General features: G+C 43.3%; 1 protein-coding gene across 1 annotated transcript in view; it reads right to left on the bottom strand.

The window, feature by feature from the left end:
• The window catches only part of KDR (kinase insert domain receptor), a 145,604-nt gene extending 120,962 nt beyond the window's left edge, over nt 1-24,642 (bottom strand). The window contains 28 exon segments of the mRNA XM_079306120.1: nt 702-853; nt 1,651-1,756; nt 1,873-1,972; nt 2,361-2,472; nt 2,613-2,735; nt 4,063-4,163; nt 5,626-5,782; nt 7,464-7,552; nt 8,817-8,930; nt 9,549-9,653; nt 9,912-10,047; nt 10,504-10,610; nt 12,056-12,187; nt 12,338-12,484; nt 13,383-13,587; nt 13,589-13,728; nt 14,491-14,599; nt 15,192-15,312; nt 16,396-16,552; nt 17,304-17,467; nt 17,560-17,671; nt 19,061-19,229; nt 19,428-19,567; nt 20,776-20,944; nt 21,257-21,381; nt 22,509-22,705; nt 23,197-23,287; nt 24,390-24,642. Coding sequence (XP_079162246.1) covers nt 702-853; nt 1,651-1,756; nt 1,873-1,972; nt 2,361-2,472; nt 2,613-2,735; nt 4,063-4,163; nt 5,626-5,782; nt 7,464-7,552; nt 8,817-8,930; nt 9,549-9,653; nt 9,912-10,047; nt 10,504-10,610; nt 12,056-12,187; nt 12,338-12,484; nt 13,383-13,587; nt 13,589-13,728; nt 14,491-14,599; nt 15,192-15,312; nt 16,396-16,552; nt 17,304-17,467; nt 17,560-17,671; nt 19,061-19,229; nt 19,428-19,567; nt 20,776-20,944; nt 21,257-21,381; nt 22,509-22,705; nt 23,197-23,287; nt 24,390-24,441 — 3,632 coding nt within the window. The 5' untranslated portion in view covers nt 24,442-24,642.
• Nucleotides 24,643-25,132: the final 490 nt, after the last annotated feature.

The following is a 25,132-nucleotide window of genomic DNA, read 5'->3' on the forward strand; positions in this document are numbered from 1 at the left end:
AGGGCTCCAGCATCTCAGTGAGATGAGAAAATGCCTTTCTCCCTTACATCCCATGCCAGAGGTCCTCAAAGGGTCCAACATAAGCCCCTGAAGTGCATTAGTACAAACTCCTGAGTGGAAAGTCACCTCTGCCATGATACCCAGCACCATCTACCATTGTGGATGCCCTAAGAGCCCACCAGAAACAAGCAGTGAACAAAAAGCTGTGACAGCACTATTTATGTCATGTTCCTCCTGGCTATCAATTCATGAGCTATTTTCCAATGTTTCATGTCAGGAGGAAAAGTACCAGAGAAGTTATTAATGATAGATCCATCACCATTAATATTCTTGGCAGCTGCAATACAAGAACACTGTGAACACAACTGAATTGGACCAGTAAAACTTTCTAAATGTTCTGGTTCTTAAAAAACAAACAACAGGTATTTTCATGGGCTTTGCTTTTTTTTGTTTGTTTGTTTTTGAATGAGAATACCAAGTCTTGAAAGGGTAGCAACTTTAAAAAGAAATATGAAAATTACAAATTGGGAAGGTAAGAAACTAGCTTTTGCCTACAAAAGCTTTACATATTCCTTCTTATCCCTATGGAGAAGGTTAAATATGGACCAGGCAGCTGAAGTCTCTTCCTTTCATTTTCCCTTCCCCCAGCATGAACAAAACCTTCCCAGAGGGCCCAGTAGGATGTCCACCATATAAAATACCTAATTCCTGCTGTGTTGTCATAATGGAATTTAGGATCACAGACTTCCTCTTCCTCCCTACAGGAAGCAGGTGAAGTTGGGAGAGAGAGACCTGAATCCTCTTCCATATTCAATGATACTGACAAAGGAAGGACAACGTAGTCTTTACCATCCTGTAGAATGCAGTGAAAAAAACACAAAAATTAAATAGGCCACAGAGACACACAGACATAAACAGACTCATGCACGTACATGGAGAATGCATCAGCCCAGCAGAGTGGGTGTTTTATTAAACTATGAACAATTAATAAACCTTTGAAGGAGCAGCTACATTAAAAGAAGGAAGATTAATAAGAACCACTTCCAAGTGGGCCCACTTCCATAGTAACTGAAGAGGAAGCCACAAGATGGAGAGCTTGGAAGGGAGGCCCATGTCCCCAGCTGGTCACAGTGGGCTCTCTTACTGCAGTGCCTGCACACAGCCATGCAGTCATCTGCATGAGCTGCTCCCAGCAATGAAGTTCTTGTATCCTTGTTTTCCAGGATAGCCATTAAAAGCATTGCAGCCCACACCCTCACATACACTAAGATAACCATCTTTGGCACAGTCAGGTCAACAGGAGCTACCTGCTGGAATGCATCTGCAGCGTGCAGAGAAAGCAGCAGCAGAGCAGGGAGCTGAGCCCCTGCCAACAGCTCCCCAGCACAGACAGCAGCAGGGCCATGGGGAGCTTTGCTGGCAGGGCAGAGTGGCTTTTGGTCACCACAACACAACCTCTGGGATCTCTACACCACAAGTCACTCTCTGCTAGTCAGAGACCCAGCTGCTGTCAGTAATGGGGCAGCAGCAGAAGCCCAGGCTCCCTGACACTCCAGCAGACAGTACCCAGCTATGGAATGCAGTGATGGCTGGCAGCACAGGACACCTTCAGCCAGTGGTTTTAGCAAGCAGAGAACACAGTTCATGTACCTGACGGACATTGGCTTGCAGTAAGTTCCCCAGGTGCTCCACCAGCTCTGAAAAAGTTGGTCTCTGCTTAGGATCTCCATGCCAGCAATCCAACATTGTTTGGTACCTGGAATGACAAAACCAATTAAAATACCAGCATAAAGCAAACAGCACCTATTGCTTGCTCCTGCATCTGCTGGTGCTGTGGGGTAAATGTGGGCAGGTGGAAGAACAGTTTCTCACATTTCTGGTGTTGTATAGTCTGGTGCTCTCATTCTTGTTCCTTCTTTCAGTCTTCTGCAAAATTCCTCATCAATTTTCACTCCAGGGTACGGTGATGCACCTAAAATGAAAGCAACAGTAATTTTAATGCATTAGACTCTTATATTTTGGGATTAATTTTCAAGCACATAACTTCCTATGGTTTGTATTAATAAGACAATTTGGTATATTTGGATGTGTAAACAATTTATATTTATGATGGAAACAGCAACTGACTGAGTAAATGAGGCACATCATCACATACTGAAATTGCATGAAGAAGCATTTCAAGCCTATGTTCCTACATTTGCATTTTAAAGAAAATTTGAGTATTTTATTTTGATGGAGAAGATATACAGGAATTTTTCAAGAAGTAAAAAGCAAATGCTACAGAGAACCCAAGAACACTTTGACTGTTTTCTTCAGACTTTTTTGCTTAGAGATGGCTCAGTAAAATAAAAGTGACTCACCTAATGAAAATATTTCCCACAGCAGCACTCCAAAGGACCATACATCACTCTGAATGGTATATACTCTATCAAAAATGGTTTCTGGTGCCATCCATTTCAGTGGTAGTCTGGCCTAAAAGCATTTTCATAAACAAAATATTACCACAGTTTAGCAAAACACTGAGTTTCCAAAAATCTCTTTAAAAGAAAAAAAGAGAAAAGAAGTTCTGATTTCATATCAATTCTCTATCAAACAGATAATCTGAAACTTACATCTCCTTTCCTGACGTAATCTGGGTCTTTGTAGATGTCTCGAGCCAAGCCAAAATCACAGATTTTGACCACGTTATTGTCTGACAAGAGGATATTACGAGCAGCCAGGTCCCTGTGGATGCACTGCAAAAAGAAGTAAACAACTTCATATGCTGCCTGTCGTCACAGCTCTGTCCACAGGGCTGATCTCTTTCACATATGTGCTCTCCTACCCTCAAAGGCCAGTTAATTCTTAAAACCTTTTAAGAAAAAGAAACCTCAGCATCAACAGTTGCTGATTTTAAGTGTTTTTTTGATGGTCACAACTGATTTGGCTCACAGAGACTTGTGTTCCCAAGTCCAAACATACATCTGTTTATCCACTGTGCAGAGAGGGCCTTTGAAGTTAGCTAATTAATTATCCTAAGAAGCTGACACAAAACAGGTTCAGATCTGATTACCTTCAGATTTACTTAGGTTCACTCAAATCTGTGTACTCCACTATTTCTCTGGAAAACACCACACTAAAATGCTGACTTGATTCCAACACAAATTAATCTTTACTACAGAGAAAGAAGGCCACATCTCTACCTATGCAGAACAGTTAACAACCCAAACACTTCAAAACTCAAGCCTCAATAACCTGAAGTAAAAAAATCAGGCTCTGAAAGTGGCTACAGATTTGCTTCCACTCTGGATTGAAACTGCAGATTCTGGAAGCAGGTATTTTTACACATCAATTGGGATGTATATGAAAGGCAGACAAAAGTATGTTTTTAGCAAAAGACTCTGAAGTCTGCTCTTGAGCACCTAGACTACACTCTAGAACAGTGTTGTTCTATATTTCCCCCCATTTCTAAGTAGTTTTTATTTCTATACAGCTGCAGGCAATTCCTCACTCTTGCTGGAACTGTCATCCTTTGAAACACATGCTCTACATATTTAGCCTCAAACCACAGAAAAATACTTCTAGAAGGCCCAAATGTGGGTGACTGCCAAATGTGCTGTTGACTGCCAGGGTGTCCTCAGCAAGAGATCCTCCAAGGAGTCATCTATGAAGTTTTATAGCTGAGTACCGTCTCTCCTCACATTGCCCTTCCAATCCCAGTGCACAAGGTACAAGCAATCTCCTCAGAGCAAAATTCTTCACCCTCATTTAGCTCCTGTTACCAGGGATTTGCCCCCAATTCGTTTAATTGTCCTTGTAAGTCAGTTCCCCCTCTGACCACTCAACCATTCTATGAACTGATGGCCCATAAACCCTACACAGATCACTAACATTTGTGTCAATAAATGCACAGGCTGTTTCCCTCTGTGACATTAATGATTTGGGTATGTGTTAGAGCAAAAAGAAAATATTGCAGATGACTGCCAGTCCAAAGATGAACATGCTGTTTCCTTCCATAGACCTACAGCATTACTTCCTGCAGTCAAATAAATAACATGCCACTCTTCCTGAGCAGTTCCTTACTTTGCGTGAAGCCAAGAACTCCATTCCCCTCGCCACCTGGAAGCTGTAACAGATGAGATCCTCCATGGTCAAAGGGTTCTTGCAAAGGTCCTCAGGACCAGCTGCAAAGAATCAGACGACAGTCAAACATGCCCTTTGTCACTGATTTCACCAATAACTGCTTGCTAGGTAAAAGGCCATCTGAACCTTATGACACACTGGACTGCAAGAGCAAATCAAGCATTTTTTTTTAGCTATATAATTTTCACTAACAAACAATTTTACATCAAACTAGTCTTATGCAAAACAAACTTTGAGACAACGGGTAATACCCTAGGCTTCCTTGCTTATTTCCAGAGGAAAGATTTGTAAAACAATCCCAAAAGAAAAACAACTGAAGCTAAATTCACAAGTTCCTAGGACAGTAAAGCTTTCTGTGGTTTCAGCAGATGCATTTAGAAACCAAGGAGAGGGAGGCCCCACCAAGTTTTTAAAAGGAAAGAACATGCCATAGGGAAAAAGACCTGGATTTGGCAAAAAGCCTGCTAATTCAATGTAGAAGAACCTAACCTCATTGTCTAGTGACCTGGAGGAATAATGCACTCAAATATACAAAGATACCTAGGCATTTAGCTCCTGCTGAAATCAAAAACTCTGTGACTGCTCAGCTTTTGATTTTAGGCAGACATCTACCAAGAACCACAGTACTGATGGCTAAAACCTTCACCATAAGGGCTGCTCCAGGTCTACATACTTCTTGTAACATCCCAGCTCAGAGGGTCAATGTTCACACCAGGGAGGGAAAAGGACCAATACCAGAAAGATGGTGTGGAAATTCATGAAGTGCATGTGTGACATTACCTACTAGATCACACTGAAACTGCAAGATCATACTCCTGTTCACATTCTGATGTTTTCTTTGCACAAAATGATTTTTAGTTGTAGTAGAGGTACAGGCAGTAGAGCTATGGCTTTCCTCCCAGCTAGTCTGTTCCCACACCCAGGTGAAATGAGCAGCCTCTGAAATGGCAGCACTGAGCATTTTGTGCTACATCTGCCAAAGGAGAACATGGCAAATGCATCAGTGAAACCACTGCAGAGGATATGTGCATCCTGGGGAGGTTTTGAATAAGTGGATAATTCAGGCTTCCTGTTCCTAACAGACCACCTGGGCAGAGGGAAGGCAAAGCAAGCTCTCTGCTAATAAGCAGTGAATCAAACAGAATTTCACAGTATTTAACTTCTGGGTAAACATTAAGGAAAATCATGTTAGCATGCTGGTTCATCCCTCTCTGCACAGCCTTTGGAATTTGTACTCTGCAGCTTTCCCTGAAAATACTGGGATGTTAAACAGACATATCTCGAAAACCTTCACACTAAAACCAGACCCTTTTCATACAGGACATTATCTGGGATTGGGCTGAGGGGTTTGGGATGCTGATTTAGGTAATCCATAGCTCAGGAACTTTGGTCATCCAGAGAGTACCCCACGCACAGTTTTGTGGAGCTTTGGAAATCACATAGTCCCCAGTCCCTCATCAGCCCCACCAATGCCATGCCCCAACACCAGAAGATGTATCCTACCATCCTCCTCTTCCACATCACTCAGGGAGCGCTCCTCCACAAAGCCAGAGCTTGCTGAGCTCTGGCTGCTGGTGATGCTGTCCAGCCGCTGCTTCAGGTCAGAAGAGACATCACCAACGTAGTTCTCTTTCCCCTGCCGAAATCTGGCACATTTGGTCTAGGAATATGAGGGCAGGGTGAGAAAGATCAGAAGCTGAGAGCATGCCATAAGGTTCTGCTGGAAGGCAGTGATGTTCCCTATGGTGTGTGCTGAGGTCACCAGGGAAGGCAGGGAGAGCAGCCCAAGGAAGGTGTGATCAGCTGCTCTGCTCCAAGCCAGCTCTGGCTGGGGCACTGACAGCACCAGCAAAACCCAACCCATGGCCATGCAGGTTCACCCTCTGCCACTGCACAGCACAACTTTCTCCTGCTTTCCCAACCTCCCACCAAACCCCAGCAACACCTCCACATGCTGGGAACTAAATGCACACTGGGGAGCTGGAGTCCTCAGCCCCTGCTGCCCTCCACTTGTGAAACACACGTGGATGGATGCTGCCAAACCCTCTCATACACTCCAGCCCCTCTGTACTGCTATGGATTTATCTTCTGCTGCTGCAAAGGCCCTTCTGCTAAACCTCTGCCCTGGCCAAAACCCTAACAGCCATCAAAATCTGACTTATTTCCTTCTTCCCCTAAGCCACTGCATGCCTCTAGGGAGGAATCCAGCCCCACAGGTGTCCTCCAAAAAATTTCCCTTTTCTCCTGCTTTGGTTTGGTGATTTTTTTCCCTGGCAGGGCTGTTTTTTAACACTGCCAAATCCCATTCCCACTGCTTATGTAAGCAAGGGTCAGCACTCTCATGAAACCCTGTCTCTTCCTTCAAGGCCTCTCAGATATTTGTTTATCTTTTTACCTCACAAGAAGATGCAGTGAGTTGCCTTTGCCAATATAAAATAGTAAATAATGTCTCCAAGGATAAAGAAAAATAACCCCCTGGAGAACCAAGCTCTGATCTAAACACAGCAGCTGCAGGAAGACTCCAGTCTACCAACATGGCAGAGTAGAGCCCAGGGGCCTCCCTCTTGGCTGTGGATGGAAGAATGTAGGGTCTCCAGGGTGACCCTGAGTGCTGGGTACACACAGCCAAGCTCTTCATACAGCAATGTGCCCTCAGAGGGCATGGATCCTCCAGATGGATGCTCTCCAGAAATAAGACTCCTCTCAGAGGTGCCCAGAAATGAATTTAAAAATGCCAGTCCCCATTTTCCCATTTCTTTCAAATCAGGGTGCAGAAGGCATGCTGTGATGGAGGTCCCTTTTGCAAAGGAGTCAGGAGGTGGAAAGCTGAATGCAAAGTCATGAGCTACATCAATTACAAAAACTATTGAGAGCAGAAGAAATGTATAGCCTTGTTCAGCAAAGAGCCAAGGGGACAGTAGAACACATAATCATGTGACAGCAGATGCCTATGGATATCTGATGGATATACACACTAAGCAAGGAGTGCAGTCATTTAAGGTGGTCTGGAGCTTAACTAAGAAAGGAAAAAATTCAGGCTGATAATCAGAAAAAACTTCCTGAAAGATACAGCCAAGTGTAGAATAGTCTGCCAAAGGAAATAGTGGAAGCCCAGTTCCTTTGCACATTTTAAGCTAACAATAACAAAACAGCTACATTGCAGGGGCCAGGGGAAAGACTAAATGACCTCTGATGTCTTTGCCATCTCTCATTCCCATGAGAAGTACTAAAACATTCAGTGTCCCCAGGGACTGCCTCTTCAGTCTGCACTAGAAAAAGAAATATTGTGTGTGGAAAAAAACACCAAACCAAACATTTTACTGTTAACCTTGACTCCTTACCTTGTATGGGACAAATTCACTCCTCTTGCTCCGCAGGTAAGCTGACAGATTTCCAAACTTGCAATATTCCACAATCACCATGAGTGGGCCTGTACAACACATCGAGCAACTCATTAGACCATTTATATCCCACCTTATCTCACAGCATAAATTCTGGCTAGAAATACATACAGTTCAAAGAGCATTCCAATAGTCAAAGGCTTTTAAAAATATCAGTAACCAAAAGCACTGAAATTATTCATTTTTTCTGCTGTTTAAAGGGAGAAAACAAAGCACATAATTTTGAAAATCATGGGCTTAATTTCACATGTCAAAAAGTATAATGGTGTGCTTATATTTGAAGTGCCAATAACAGCCAAATTAATTGACATTTTAAGGATGCAACATAAATATTTGAAAGAACTTCAGTGCAATTAACCTCTGCAATAAAATAAACATGTGATTATCCATAAATTTTTCTACAGGTGATTAAAGTACTAAAACTTTAAAATAGGAAACTTGGTTTCAAACACAGATGCCTTAATGTACAATCTAAATATGGTATTTCATCTTTAAATTTACTTCATTATAGGCATATGCTATGGCGATAAATTTTCATCCTAGGTTCCACATACTGGCCATCTCTATTTTATTATGGAATAAACAAGGAAACAAATATTTATGGATTATGTTTCCTTCAACTACTGACTTCTGCCATGGAACTTTACAAATTAAATTTTCATCCCACAGTAAGCCAACAAGTCAGCTTCCCTGAAAAATTATTACTGAGTTACTTTACATTGAATTTCTTCCAAATTAGTTTGTAGTACTGGATTGCTAAACAAAACATCTGTCCCTGATTATAAAGTGAAATAGGTTCCTCCACCCAGAGCTGGACTCCAAACTGCAATCTCCCCTCCTACACACATGCACATAGGCACCAACAGCCCATCCAAAGGCAGAGAGGGGAAGTCCCAACTTGCTGACACCCTGTAGCTGGTGACAAGAGTAAGAGTAGCTCATAAAATCTGGTATTAGACTCAGCTCAGATGTCTGTTACACGTAGGCTGTCCACTATAAAGTGGATCTCAAGTACAGAAAAGCAAAGTAATCAAACAGCTAAGGGATGGAGCTGCATGGCCCTTTTTCCACCCTTACTTCAGCTTTATTCCTCTTCTGGAAATGCTCACTCCTATCAGATTTTGTGTGTGTGTGTGTGTGTGTGTGTGTGTGTGTGTGTGTGTGTGTGTGTGTGTGTGTTAGAAAGAACTACTCTTTCCAATCCTTAATTTTGAATTTCAATTGTCTATGCAGCAGAAATGGAAAAAATAGGGTTTTCATTAGCACCTTCTCACCCACTAAGAAGTTACTCACCTCCTGGCTTTGTGCAGGCTCCAAGTAAGTTGACAACATTGAGATGATGGCCAATATGAATGAGTATCTTCAGTTCTGACATAAGTGCTCTGTGCTCACTATGGGTTGCCCCTTCTGCAGATGTAAAGCAACACAGGTCAGGAGCATCACAGACAGAAAGGTTCTGCCCTCCTCCCCATTCTCTTCTGGTGTTTAGCCAGCCCATCAAGTGAGGAACCTTGTTGGCTGGTAGGCTGTGTCAGCTATGCCAGTACAGCACAGGGTGGAATACAGCCTCTAGCTGCTGGCAGCCTCATTTAGTTTCCCCATCATGTCTCCTGTAGAAACAACATGTCTGGGAACCACACACTTCAACTTTCCTGTGGCAAATGTGAGGCAGAATAATGTGATTTAAAGTGAGGAGAAAGCTATTCCAAACTACAACTCGGTTTGGAGCGTGCCTAAGCCATTGTCTTGAGACTTGCAGAAAGCTTCCAATGAGGATGCATAAGGCAAATTGATTGCAGGAGCAACTTTACAGTCTGAACCTAAGCAGAATTATAAAGAAGTGGCTAGGAAACCACAGCTGCATTGCTCCAATTGTCAATGAAGGAAAGGCATGTATTTTCTCTCATCAGTGCTTCATGATAAGCCATTAAATTAAACTTTTACAACAATGGGTACAATGGTTATAGTGTCGACAAATATCCCTGCATTGTATATTCATGCTGAAGTTCTAGTTATTATTTTTACCTTTAAGCATTTTCACTGCCACTGTTTTGCAGGTAGCAGTTTTGTCAATCCCAAATGCATCTGCTTCTATGACCTGGCCAAAAGCTCCACGTCCAAGAGGTTTACCTTGAAGGGAGAACACAAACATGTGCTTGGCACAGCAGGCAAAAGTTGTAGAATAAATAAGCTATTCCAAAATGAGCTCATGAAGTAGAAATTAACAGAGGACTTAAAATGCAGACAGGATGCATCCTATCCCATGGGAACACAGAGCCCAGCCAGGGAACATGCAGCAGAGCAGTCCTGGTGAGCCAGGACCCAAAACACCCTCCAGCACAGTGCTGGCTGCAGGATCACTACATGGCTCATGCAATGAAAACTCACCTAGCTTTAGGCGGTCCCTGGGAAACTCCCACTTGCTGGCATCATATGGGAGCCGCTCACAGTGCTCATCTATAGGGACTTCATCAGGATCCATGATGATTGACAAGTAGCCAGTCTTCATGTCCCCTCCATTGGCCTGGAAAATGGTATTAGTTGCAGTTGCACAGTTTTTTCTGGCAATGTGCAGGCAAAATGCCATTTTCTCACTTTAGAGCATTTCATTAGTTCCCAGAAATGCCAGGCTACCATTTCGCTGCACTGTGTCATCATGAGTGTGATCACTGTTAATTACTTGCACTTTTCTTTTCTCTCTGTCTCTCTTTTTTTCTTTTTTTTCTTTTTTTTTTTTTTTTTTTTTTTTTTTTTTAATAAACAGAACCAGAGGAAACATTTTTCTCTTGCAAGGGCACGTTCAATTAAAAACAAATTTCTGCGCCCTTGGTTCCAGGCAAGAATGTTATGGCATGGAGAGAAAAAATGTGTCTGTTGATTTAAGAACAATGGAAAGAAGCAACACAAAGGGCCTCAAGTCAGCTCTCATTTGTCATGCAAGACCAGTGCTGATAGGACAGTATGAGAATTTTTTCATTACCCGCTTAACGGTCCGGAGGATGATTACAAGAAGCAACCAGAAGAACATGGCAATCACTGCAGTGCCAACGAGGATAATGAGCTCCAGATTTGTTTTCTCTTCAGCGCCTGGGAAGAAATAAATGAATATTTGAGTGATAGTTGGAAGCATATTTGTTTTGTTCATTCATTAAAGTAAAGAATGGAGGTCCTTGTTCTGAAGGTTCGTTTTAAAGTGCAACATGGAGCAAGGAAACGAAAGCAAAACAAAACAAAAAGCTTGGGGTTTATATTGGAATATTACAGTTTCATGCTGTTTTACACACCATCCCATTTCTCAGCATCAGCTTTGTTCCAAGGACAGTGTATGGACCTTTGGCAAATATAAAAAAGTAAAATTCAAATTTTGGAAAGAAAGAATTGTTTCAGAATACCAAAAACTAATTACTCTTCCTTTAGAAACCAAAAAAACACCCCCATCATATAGAAAATAAAGAGCTGTGAGAATGACCCAGAGAACAATCTCTCTCTTGTCTCTTGACATCATTCAGCTGGGGCATGAAAAATGTGGTTCTACAAGAACACATGATAATAAGGTCTTATTTACAATGTTCCTCTTCCTGTAAAATAGTGGCCAGCAGATACCATTTGAACACCTTTTAGTGCACAGACACAAGTCTCTTCTTCAGCCTCTGTTTGCCAAATTATGCTCCTGTGTTTCATGCCTTGCACCACAGAGATTTTCCTACACAGCAGCATGACCCCCATGAGCTGCACCATAAATTTCCTGGAGTGAAATAGTAAGTCCTACACAGATTTCAAACTTCTACAGATGTGCCCCAGCCATATTTACCACATCAGCTGAAATCTACATCAATGCCATCTGCAGATAATTTCCACCCCATGTGAACATCTTGCCTGACATCTAAATACCCTAAAGGGACCTATAAGAATAAATTACATTGGTTTAATTACCTTAATAGCATGGATCAGACAACCACTCTGACTTTAAAGACAGGGATTTGCAAAGGGCTCAGTGACTAAAATATGAAAATGTACTAATATCAAAAGGAAGGAGATTTTAGTTTGAGCCTTCTTGTTGCAACTCTTTGGAAATGGAAAGTCCACTGTGGTCCCAGCTACCCACACTGCAGACTAATCTCCTGCTACCATTTATTGTTTGCCATTGCATCTTCCATTTTGGTGTGCCACAACAGGACTGGAACAAGTAAGAGATGAGTCTCATAAATGCTGCTTTCAGTGTGGCAGGCCAAGGCTGGAGTCCCCTAACTCAAAATTACTACCTGTTTCACTGAAATGGGACAGCAACCACTCCAGACTACAAAAAGTCATCACCACGTTTCCCTTAGATGCTATGAAAGCAATGGCCTAATTTAAAAAGGTACCATGCACTATGCTAAAAACATAGTATGACAATTATGTTGATAGGAATGGTCAGGATTTTTCACAAATTTCATAGTGTATTTTAGATCTCCCATCAGGATAGCCAGTAGATTTTCCTTCTAGTTATTCTAAGGATTTTATGCCCAATCTGGAAAGAAGCTAACACCAACCTTCCACTGAAAAAAAAGCCATTGCTTTGCTGCATCCAAGGACATTACATGCAAGGCAGGTGTACAGCCCTCCATCTTCTTTCCTCACTCGACGGATGGTGAGTGTTCTGTTCCTGTCTTTCAAAACAATACCTGGGGAAAAATAATTGCAATTCTTAGCTTTGCTATTTTTATGCCACTTTTTTGTTAAGAATTCAAAATGAAACTTTTCATAGTGAAAATCAGCAGGCAGTCCCATGAAAGAAAGCCTTTTAATGATAATAGCAAATGAGCAATCCTCACCTGAATCTTCCACAAGTGTCTCATTGTTTTTAAACCACATGATGCTTGGAGGAGGAATGCCATTCACTGCACATGACACTTCTATAGTTTCACCAATATTTGTTGTTTGATTTTCCAGATTTCCAACAAGTGTGGGTGCCATGGGCTCTATTGGTTTGAAAATACAGTAAAATTACTGACTATTAAAAAAAGATATATTTTCTTCAGTAGTAGAAATTCATGTCCCAGTAACAAAGTCTCAAATCCTTTTATCACACCAAGAGCCACAGTGTTCATGTTAAAATTGAAGTTCAACTTCCACATGACATAAAAAAACTTAAAATAGCCAAGAAAATTTTAACAGTATTGCAATAACCTGCTTTGGCTGATTTAATTCATAACTGCTCAGGCTGCTGAGGGAAGAGGGAGTAGGTGAGAAATTGTTTCCCTAGATTTCTGTGTCCACAGTCCTTATGAGGGGTTTGACACTCTTGGTCCATTAAATGTCCATTCAGGATAGGCTGTGAACATGAGTAAGTATTTTCCTGAATCTGCCTAATCAACCTAAACATCTAGGTCCCAAAGCAAAGTCATCACTGTTTGTATGAAAAGGTAACTGATTATCAGCTTGCATTGCTTGTGCCTGAATACCAGTATCACTCATGGCAGTTTTAAATTATAGGCACTACTACTGTCAGCCACACAGAGTGACAGCATTAAGGCTATGAATACACACATGCATATACAGCTACAGAGAAAAATGTGTTCTGAAAAGTAAATCTGAGAAGTTACTGAGCTAAACACATTACTTCAGCAGAAGCCAAACACATCTCTTTGCACAGTACAGTGGCTCAGTCAGTGCTCCCTCACTGGTATTAATGAAACAGTCCCTGCTGCCTGGACAAGCCCCAGGAGAGTGTGTCACAACAACTGGTTTAAATCTATTTAACAAACTGAGCACACCATTAACCAAACACATGCAAAGCCTAACGCACCAAAAACTGCCACTACTGCAATTGCTTTCATGCACAGCCACTCATTTTGTTTCAGAGTAAGAGATCTGTACCTTGCACAGTGAGGTGCTTCACCAGGCAGTGCTGTGTTTTAGCCTTTTTGTCCTGAGCAATGCAAACATAGTCCCCTGCATCCTGGAGGGAGATGTTGCGGAGGATGAGCTCCAAGGTGACGTTTTCAGAGTTGGTATTTGAAACTGTCTGGTTCAGCTTCTGGAGAGCATTGAGGTTCTTGCACACTGGCATGGGCAGCCCCCCCGAAGGGAGTCTGCGAAACGTGAGCGCTCAGCTTGTACCACGACAGCTTCTCAAAGGTGAACTTGTCTGCTGTGCAGCGCAAGGACATGTTATCCTTCTCTGTCAGCTGACTCTGAGGCTGCAGGTTAATTTCAAGACCCCCTGCAAGTTAAAAAAGTAAAAGAAATTCCTATTTGATCGTGTATTTTGTGGCTAACATTAACTTGAAAAAGTCATTTTGGAAACATGGATTTTGGCATCCTATCTCGTTGCAAATAAGGAAAAGAAACACTGAAAGAGATAATTAACATCAATCAGCCAGTCAACTAATCAATTATCTAAGGAGCACAATCTCATTAAAAGCAATACATTTAAAATGGATCAAATGAAGGACTGTGTAATGAATACAGTTACTTTTCCTGTAGAAACTTACAGCAACTCAAGATGATTCTTAGCACTATCTTATAGTTCATTTTTAGATTTGGATTAAAACAAAATTTGGGCATGTGAACACAGGAACTAATCATTAAGGAGACAAGCCTTTTGCCACTGGTTTTGAACATTTTAGCCTTAGCTCTTACAGTATGTCTTTACTCATTTTGTGACAGTACCATAATTTCTCTGTTGCTCTTTTAAGTGACTGCAAAAGCTCAGCAGTAGTCACTCTTGGAACAACAAATGCCCATCTTGCATCACATTCACTGGCCTGCCACTCCACTGATGCAAGTAGAACTAATCACTTGGCTGAAATTAGTGGCAACTTTAAAAACTGCTTAAGGAAAACCTTAAGTAAACCTAATATCAAAAAAATATAAAGGATTTCATAAAGGACAGGAATCAGGTAACATCACTGAAGTGCCCTTCATTAGGAAACAGACAGAATAACATAATTTAACATGGCTGTCCTTGGCAGGGTGCACTTACTGGTCACGTGGAAGGAGATCACTCTCTCACTTGACCCAGCCTTGTTGGTAGCCATACATCTGTACAAAGCAGACACATTTGCTGCTTGAATCAGGAGGGTGCTCACAGTCTACAAAAGAACAATTGAGCAATTTCATACCACATCAGTGCCAAAGTAATGCCCAACCACCTCAGTAGCTCAGCAAAGGGCTCTGCCAATATCTGCACAACCAAAAATCCCTCCAAAGCACAAATCCATGGCATGGCAGGAGCACAGTGCCTCTCTGAAGTTTACATTTTTGTCCTTAAGTGTGTAAAAATCAGGTAAAAGGAAATGGGAAGAAGCAGAATGTGGACTTTGGTATATATGTTAAAAATTGCTGCATCCACAATTTTTTCTGCCTTTCAGTTTCTCCAACTTCTATTACAGTTAATTGGCAATATTAACTCACCTAACCTCAGACCACTAAAAGGTAGTTATTGAAATCTAAGTCAGTTATATTCCTCAGTGGAGATTCACTTTGGATCTGCTTTCAAAGGACCTGCAGGTGTGTCTCTCTACTCTAGCCTTGAGCAGGAGCTTGCCTGCCTAGTTAAGAGTAGATCCCCAGGTTTAACAACAGCTGAAAAGAGTCTCATCTCTAGTGATGTATTTCAGTGGACAGTGGAAATGCTGAACAGGGCTAATCATCCCCAGCCAAGAGAAAAGAAAACGTGCTCACCTTTGTTTTCCCAGCAATAGTAACAACCCGGTGCTTAATTTCAACCTGATTCCCACCCTTTCTCTCCGAAATCACTTTCCATTTCTTGCATGCATATGGATTGGCTCCTGAGCGAACTTTCCTGGAATGCAAGTAGAGACATAAGCATTAGATAAGAGAGATATCTGTCCTTCAAGAGAGGTATTTTGGGTTCTCCTTATGCAGATCTTTGTAAGCCAGATGCATCACTGGCCACAGCTTGCATCTGTGAGGGAAGCCTATGCTTCTGGAATATTTCTATTAAATTTCACCCTATAACCTCCTGAGACCTTCAAGTTCTTTAAAGTAAAGGACCCCCAAGCCTAAAGGTGAATTTCCTAATTAATCTGCCTGTGTCAGCTTAGTTGGGATGGTTGGAGGAAAGCAGCTATTCTGGGAACAAACCTCCATTCATAAATGGATGATTCAAGTTGATTTAGTTCAAAGGAAGACAGAGAGACACTAAAATCGCTGAACTCCCTACAAGAATTTCTTGAGGACAGTAGCCATTGTGTAGAAAGCAACCAGGCACCAAAGGAAGAAACTAGTGGAATCATTTTAAAAACAACAACAGGAAAGAAGAATGCCTTTTTTTTTTTTTTAACCCTGGCTTTTTTTTTTTTCTTTAAAGGAAATCTGGGCTTATGGCAGGCCCAGATAAGGGAAGCTGCGTGAATCTCAGTCAGGCACTCTCTCTATCATTCCCCAACATCAATCAGTGCACTTCCTCTGAGATACACTTTCACACAGATAAAGAGCACCATCACACTCAGCACTTGAGCACAAGAAAAAAAAAACACCACAAGGACGCATAATTAGCATAAACAGCAAATTTCCTCTGTTTGGGATGGAGTTTTGGGCCTGCAGCCCAAACAACAGGGGGAATCTGAGGGAAGGGCATGCAAACAGCTGCATTTGAGGCCCCGTGCAAGTGGAGATGCCCTTCAGGAGAGCACGACAGCAACATGCCAGCACTGCTGGATCCTCTCTGCGGGTGGCCCTCGCCTCTGCCAACAACAATGACCTTTGCAGAGCCGGCCAGCATCATTCTGCAAATTAAGCACAACCACCTTTTTCTTCCCCGGCCATTGGGCTCACACTGGTGAGGGGTCACCAAGCAAACCCAGCCCGGCATAGATACCCTCCAGATGGATCCGGGGGACAGGAGACAGGGAATGCCACTCACTGGGGGCTGAAGGTGCACTCCTCCTCGAGCTGCCAGTGCCACTGCACGGTGCCGGGCGGCGGCACGGCGTACACGGTGCAGGTCAGCGCCTGCGCCGAGCCGAACTTGTACGAGTCCACCGGGGCCAGCAGCGCGTTCTCGCAGATCTGCGGGGGCACTGCGGGACACAGGCAGCTCAGCCTCTGCTCCAGCCTCCCAGAGCCACGGTGACAGCCCACACCCCGCCCCAGCGTGCCACACAGCACCTCCAAGGGTCTCACTGGGGAAGCGTGAACCCGCCCAGCACTCTGAGGATCAGGATGCTCGGCATCTCCTACAAAAATCCCCCGGGATTTAAAATGCAGCTCCTGGACTCTCACCACCTTTCCCAACCATTAAATGAACATTATTCCCCAGGCCTGATCCCACTGCACGTAGCCTTGCTGCCCTTTCCAAGACCTGCTGTCTTCAAAGCATAGGCTGTTTCCTGGGGAGCAGAAAGGAGGAGGCAGGGGAGGAGGAGGAGGGTTGTAGAGGGCAGGGCAGAAGAGGAGGGATAGCCTGTGTGGGGCAGGAAGGATGGGTGAGGCGGGACAGGGCCAGGATGGAGCGGGGTGGAGGAGGACTCCAGCAGCACAGCCAGCAAGAGGGGCAGGAAAAGAGCAGGACACAGAGGCAAAGAATAATATACAGAAAAAACCCAAAACAAAACAGAAAACCCCACCCCATACAAAGTATCATCACAACAGAGTCTGCAGCCTCTTGACTGACACATCCTAGACCAGGAGACACCAGACATCTCTGCCCAAGGTTCACGGACTGTTCTTCTTCAGTACTTAAATCTTGATAGGCATGAGGTGAACCAAGCCTGAGGATGGCAATATACAACATCTAGCACAAAAGAAAGGCACCTCTGTTACCCCACTTACCATCTACCAGCAGGGTAAATGTATGTCTTTTCTGCATCTTGTTAATGGGGTTTGTAAGGACAACTGTGTAATTTCCTGCATCCTTTTCAGTTGCTTCAGTGATCACTAATGTGTAGCCAAGTTTAACTGTATGATTTGCGTTGATGGCTTTTCCATTTTTATACCTGAAGAAAATACAGAGTGCTTTGAATATTTAACAATTTGCTTTAACTAAGGATAGCTCATTTTTTCAAACACATTATATCCCAGTTCTTACCATTTAGCCTCTGGTGGAGGATATCCTTTAAACTTAACAGGAATTTTGACTGTGTCACCCAGCCTTGTCTCAACAACATTCTCCATTTTCTCCAGGTGAATAAAAGGACTTTCTGGAGGGAAAAAAAAGGAAGTAAACTAAATGGTCTTTTCTCATGGACCAAAGCAAAAGTGCTTTCCATTTGGGTTAGCATGTAACAACATGACAAATAGAAGCTAGTGACAGGACTCTGGGTTATTGGTAAAGTACAGGAGAGATGCCATCATGAAAACCTAGTCCTTTCCTTCACACAGAGGAACAGACCAGTTCCCTCACCAAGGAGCTCTTGGAAAGCAGAAACAAGACTTACTCAGGACAGTGTGCCAACTGTCAGACCTGTATATACATATATACATATATATATACATATCATAAAACTGTCTCAATATACTCATTCCAGGAAATTAGACTATTCAAAACCAGAGTGTGATAAAGTTAAATACTCTCAGACTATTCTCAAGTATGTATTTGAACCACTCAAGTCACAGAGTACTTTGAAATTATTTACATCACTTGTTATAAGTTATAAACTTGTATTCAGCCATAAGACAGTGATTAGCCTTTTGACTAAATTAGCCTTTTTGACTAAGATTTAGGATGGTTTAGACTTAATATCTGGTATATTCTGTATAGCACATGATCTCATTTTGGCTCTTGAAGAGCAGAACAGAAAGATCCCAGGAGAAAATTCAGTATATCTTGAATCATTATGTCCATAATAAGTTTGAAAGTTTAATTTTAAAAGTGCCATTAATATTCTGGCCCCTGAAATCAGACCTCAGGAAAAACAATCTCCTTCAAAATATAAACCTCTTTGTCTGATTCATTGATTAAAAATGAGCCATTCTCATGCTGGTAATTTTTCTCTATAAGTAAGTTAGTGGAGCTGGGGCTGTGCCCAAGAGGAGGTTGAGAAAAGGCTGTAGGATGTGGCCTCGTACTTATCCATTCACTTAGCCAAAGCTGTTTCCCTTGCATCATTTCCGTACGACCAAAACTCCATTTGATTCATCCATTCCTACTGTGAAAGCTGAAAGTTTTATTTCCTTAGCTTCATTCATGCTGACCCAGACTCTTGTGTCACATAGCCACCAAGATCTAGCCTAAGTTCACCTAGAGTGAGAACAGGCAGCCCTTGTACAAAGCCACCTACACAAAGCGAGTTTTACAGGACCTTAAGGAGGTCAATGCAGAAGAGGGTCAGAGGCTTATATTAGTTTATTTTACTGCCCACTTTCCGGTGGGATTCTACAGCTTTCAGTAAAATACAACATCCTTTAAAATCTTACTATTAACTAAGACTGTGGTATGAAAATAATCCCATACTAGTTGCAAGAGAAATACTGTAGCTGCAGTTTGGTTCATTTCTGTCATTTGATTCATCAGCGAGGTGCATTCTGCATCCCAGTAATTAATCCCAAATCTGAAACAACCAACAAAACCAAAGTGGAAAATGTCATACCATGGATAACAAAGTAACTGCTGTTTTTCATGTTCATACGACCACTGGATGCTGCACAAGTATATCGACCTTTGTCGCTTAAGGACACACTCTCAATGGTCAGGGTGCTCACAAACTTCTTTATTTCTCCTGCAGTGGTTTTTACATCCCTAATAGTGGCACGTTTTTCCTGTAATAGACAAAAGACAGAGATGTTTGGATATATCATTGCTATTCCTTTTGTCACCTTTTGCACACTTGTGTATACCAGAAATTTCATTGCGTATCATCATCTTCTTCCTCAATGTTTAAAGGGGTAAGTGACATTATATCTGAATAAATCAAATTGCTTTGTGATGAAGGCACCTGTAATTTAGCACAACTTTACCTTGATGGCAGGATAGTCCCATTTGAAATCAATTCCCACATTCAGCTCCGTCCTCACAGTGCAATTGAGAACAAGTTTTTCTCCCACTGCCAGCTCTACCTCATCATGTGGGTTCATTGTTAGGTCATAAATTCGGTACCCTAGAGAAAGACAAATGCACACACAAAACACGGGACTAAGAAGAGGCTTCTTTACAGTATCCAGTCCCAAATTTCCCAGATGAATTCAGCAAGACTCCCACCAAAAGCCCAGCCACAAAAAAGCCCCTTGATGCCCCAGTGCAGCACCATAATGGGTTTACAAAGGAGCCTGGAGAGAAGTGATGTGCCTTTCCTGAGCACTTCCCACCTGAGACCCATCAGACAGTGACACACCAGGATGTGTGCATCTGATCAGAGCCCTTCCAGTGGTGGGGGCAAGCAAGAGACAGTGACTCACACAGTTCCTCTGCCTTAGACACCTTCTTCTTATCCTTATGAGAGCTTAAACTAAGGAAGATGAATACCCATTTCCAGCAGTAAGCAGGAACTTTATCAAGAGTAATGATGAGACATTCCTAAATTATCCAAAATTTACTTTGTGGAGTAAAATATTTCAAAACAGAATATTCTGAATGCAATTCTACAGATATTCTGAAATTCCTCCAAATCAGAGTGAGGACTTGTGAATTTGCTGGAGAAGAAAAAAGCCCTCAGCAGAGTAAAGAGAGAAGGGCTGCTATGCTTTCATGGCAAGACAGGAGGGACTACCTTGGTGCCATTTGGATACTTGAAATGGTCACTGTGTCCTCAGCTGAAAGAGAAATAACTGCTGAGCTTCAGCTCAGGCTTAACCCTTCATAGAATTATCACGTTATTTCTGGGGTTTGATGAACAGCTGACAAAATATACCAGGAAAGCATAAAAACCTGTGAGAGTCAAGACATGGGTCTTTAGGGAAACAAGACAACCCAGCTCAAAGTGAGACCTTCAGATCCACCCTTCCCTTGGTACCCCCTCAGAGCAATTTCTTTTCATCTGTTGCTGATGGATGCTTGCCTCTCATTTCCTTCAACTGTGACTGACGTCGTGGATTTTATGGAAAAGGTTTGCATTGTCAGAATAAAAAAAATTTAAATCCTGGCATCAATGCAAAACACTAAAAATAGAAGCACTTATCCCATTGATTAACCAGAAAGAACACAATACACTGCATTTAAAAGAAAAGTGATATAAATCTCAACATCCATTTTGCATTAGCTGCATTGTCATTATTGAATAACCTAGTGTCCAACCAAATGTAATTGGTTCAGTATGCTGTAGAAAGCAAAAGAACATCAGTTACAGAGAAATAAAAACCTTTGGCTTACCTACAACTGCAACTATGTATATCACAGACTGGTAGCTTTCATCATCTATTTTAGTTTCACAGAAGACCATGCCTGCATAGTTGATTAAATGACTGGGTATAGTGAAACCTTTTTTATTATTCCACGAAATGGATTTACCATCAGGAACAAATATCTTCTCTGGATATTTCTGTTTGGAATATTGATAAAACACATAGTCAGATTTCAAAAATCAAACAACCCTCAATTGTCACCTCCAGCATCTTCCACAACTGCAGGTCCCCCATTTTAACATCCTAGCTCTGGGAATTAGCACATGCTTTGGGAGTGCAGTGCCATAGATGAGTACAGTACAGTACAGCACTCAACTTTTAATCACAGGCTATAAAACTCACAAGGATGGAAAGGAGTTTTTAAGAAATGCATTTATACTTCAAACAATAGATTTATGCCACAGTGATTTCAGCTAACTCTTGAAAAAAATAACAGGCTTTTTCCTTACCGCATGTAGAGATACATTGAGATTTGATACAGTTCCAAGGCACGGCACTACCACAGTTTTGTTCTTGGTGATGTATACAATGCCAAGCTGATCACCAACTGAAGTCACAAATGGGGATCTGTAATCTAGAATAATTCAGTTGATAAGTGGGTATTCATCACATGATTATGGAGAAAACTTTTCCAGTTTTCTTCTTTCTCTGTCTATTTTTTCACGAGTCAGTTTTATTGTTTTCCATGTAATAAAGCACTGAAATAATGAGACTAAATAGGGAAGATACATATTTTTATAGACACCCCACCCCCCAGATTTAGAATATCATTATTCTCAAAACAGTTATCAGCAGCAGAGTGCTGCTTTGGAGAATGGCTTCCTGCTACAGCAGTCCTTTGGCTGACAAAAAACTAATTTACCCTAGTGTGACTTTCCTTGCATAAGTATTACAGGAAATACCAGTTAAAAGTTGTGACATGTTACATTGACTCCCTTGATGGCAGCATCCTTTTCAAAGTCAGACCAAAATACCAAAAAAAAAAAATAGATCCATGATATTATAAAACAAGCTAAGTCATGTACTTAATTACATCTCATTTCTCAAAATGGTAACTATAAGTTAACAATAAAGAGGAAACAGGATGCATATGGAAACGAGGGTGAAGCCATCAGTGCAAAAAGGCAGAGGACTCAATGAATGCACTTATTGAAGCTGAGTGTATAGCTGGAGACTTTGGAGTGTCTGTGACACCCAGCTGAAAATTGAGCTCTTACAGCCTACATAGATTTTACCACCAGAGTTAGCAAACGTATGGAAATTTACGTTTTGAGGTTTGGGTGGTTTTTTGGATTTTTGTAATGGTATCAGTACAAATCGTACATGGGATCAGATCCGTAATTTTTAACAAATATAAAATCCCTGCAATCCATATGAAACTCCTGCTGAGGTCAGTAATAGCTCTGCATTCACGAGGATGGCTCAGAGGTCAGCAGAGATATGTGTGCTAAATTCTGGGTGGAGAACAGCAGACCATGTACTGCTTATGGCAGATCAGTTCAGAATTACAGGTACAAAGGCTTTTGTGTTGATGGCAATTAGAATACCTACATTTAATTACTCAACATGAAAAAAGAATCATAGGATCAAAAATTCTAGGATTAATAAATTTTAGCATCAAAACTGTTTTGAGACACTTGATATTCCTTTTTCCTCTTGATTCTAGGGAAAGAGACATGTGAGATCTGTGTGGGCACTTACCTTGAACATAAACATAAATGGTTGTAGCTGCCTGGCTGTCCCTGTAAAGGCACTTGTAGTCCCCTGTGTCATTGCCAATGACTTTGCTCAGAGTGAGTGTCTTGCAGTAGGGGCCATCACTGCAGTTTGTCACGGAGATACGCCTCCCAGCATTGCTCTGCTTGCTTGGCCACGACCACTCCAGTGGTCTCTGACCACTGGGAAAGCAAATGTTAGAGGAGCAGACACCTCTGATATGAACCCGAGCCCCACCACTCTCTGTGGCTATGGAGAGGGATGGGCTTCACCCCCTTACACAGAGAGAGTGCCAAACCATACAGGACAAATTCATATACACAATCTACTGTTAACAGCTACAAGGAAGCTACTTGAGATTTACTTCTGCTGAATCTAAGTGAGAAAGCACCCCAAAGAGAGCCTGGAGAGTACAGCTCACCAGCAGGATCCACAAGGACACAGCCGACACTTCCTCCTCCCAGCCACCCAACATTCCCCAGCCCTCTCTTGCTGCAATGCTCCTACATAATTTTTAAAACTTTTCAGGGAAAAGTGAGGCAAAAGGCACAAAGGGAGTGGGAGAGAACAGGAGGCATGATAGGAGAGAGATTACATCCTGTGTGATTCTGTACAAAAGCTCACTACAAAAATTATCAATCATCAAAATCATGCTGAACAGACTTGTCCTTACCTGCAAGTAATATTTAGTGTGTTGTTTGCCATTATTGTGAGGACATCTTTTTGGATACTAAGGGTTGGCTGATCCAGAGAAATAAATAAACCTGAAAAACATGTACGAAACCCCTCAAATAAACAAAACAAACACTACTCAATCAGAAAAGTATTATATACACGAATATGCAGCAGGTTTCAAGTGGACACTTTCACATCACCTATTTAGCAGTGAAGGGTAAATCACGATTTTTCACACATCCCAAAAAGTTCAGAAATTCTGTCATAACAGGAAGCAAAGGCAGATGGTCAGGAGCTAGCTGCAGAGCACTACAATTCAGCCAGCCAGGGTGGAGTTCCTGTTTTCTTGCATTGCCAACTTCAAGGTCTAACAAGAGGATGTGGGACATTGAAACGGAGTGAACCTTCATCTGATGATCTCACTCCCTTGGGGATTACCAACTTTTCTTATAATAAATTGAATATACTTCTTTGAGACTACCAATCAATGAATTACGCAAAGAAACTATTTTGAGTTTGTCACAGATTTGAGATCCCATGAATTTATTTTATGCCATGACTTTTTAAGTTTCTCTCTTTCTCCCTAAGCAGCTAGGCAAGGCTGTATTAGCACCGGGTACCGGCACAGCGGCTCGCATCGCACCACGGGCGCTTGTGAGCGCTGTGATCTGGGTGCCAGCGCTTGCTCTGGGGCACCAGCCCAGCTTCTGCAACATTTGGGAGCGCCACAGGGAGAGATTTTCAGTCTTCCCTCGCTGCTGCCATCACCTTCAGGAATCCCTCCCCAGCCGTGACAGCTCGGCCGGCTTCAATGGGCAACACGACAGCGTGGCCAGACCGGGACATTCCCAGTGTCGCTAGCATTTCCCCGTGCTCTAATCGCTTGGATTCCGAGCAGGTTCTCCGCTGATGACAGGTTTCCCGCGCTTGGCTCCAGGGACATTCTGCTCTCGGAAACGGCAGCTGATGGAGCCAAAGAAGCGAGCAGGACACCGTGCCATGGCAGGTCGGACAGGAGAGCCCAAGAGCACAGGACAGGCGGGGCCAGCGAGCCCGCAGCGTTCCGTCCCGCCGGGGCTCGCACCGCCCCAGCCGCCCCGACAAACCCCCACCGCGGCACCGGGCACCCCCGCGCCCCTCCCCGGGTCCCGCCGAGCCCCCGACACACCGCACCGGGCTCCGAGCGCTTACCGGGAGCCAGGCACAGCAGCACCGCCAGCAGCCGCGCCGCGCCGAGCTCCATCCCGCGGCCGCCGGGGCTGCGGGGCGCAGGGCGAGCCCTCTGCCCGACGGCACCGCGCCGCGCCGAGCCGAGCCGAGCCGAGCCGAGCCGAGCCGAGCCGAGCCGAGCCGAGCCGAGCCGAGCGGAGTCCAGTCGCTCCGCACAGCCCGCACCGCCCGGCGGGGATGCGGGACCCCGGCGAACAGCACCTCCCCTCTTGTGCCCGGGGCGGGGCCCGGGACCGATCCCCCGCCCTCCCTGACCGATCCCCCGCCCTCCCAGCACCATCCCCGTCCTCCTCCCAGCCCCATCTCGTCCCCCGGCCCGGCCCCATCCCGCCGGGATGCTCCTCTTCGGTCTGGCACCGGGAGCTGTCTCCATTCCCTGCTCGGCGGCAGGAGGGCTTCAGCAGTAAAACTCAGCGTTGCCCGGCGCTTCATCGTGCTTTTTTTGGGTTTCTTAAAATCCCGAAGGCCATCCATATGAGGCGCTGCCAGTGAGACGCAGCCGTGCTCCTGCTGGCAGCGGCTGTGCCTGAAGTGTCTGGCAGCATCAGGGCTGAGTTTACAAGGTGGAGTCCCCTAACCCTGCAGCATGAGCCCAACCATCCCAACATCATCCCCTCTGATGGGATCCAGCAGGTGCCTGCCCTTCCCACCCGCCAGCATTCCCACCCTGCTCTCCAAGGGACGCTCCCCATGGCAGTAGCCAT

This window comes from Erithacus rubecula (genome assembly GCF_903797595.1).
Source record: "Erithacus rubecula genome assembly, chromosome: 5".
NCBI classification, from domain to species: Eukaryota; Metazoa; Chordata; class Aves; order Passeriformes; family Muscicapidae; genus Erithacus; species Erithacus rubecula.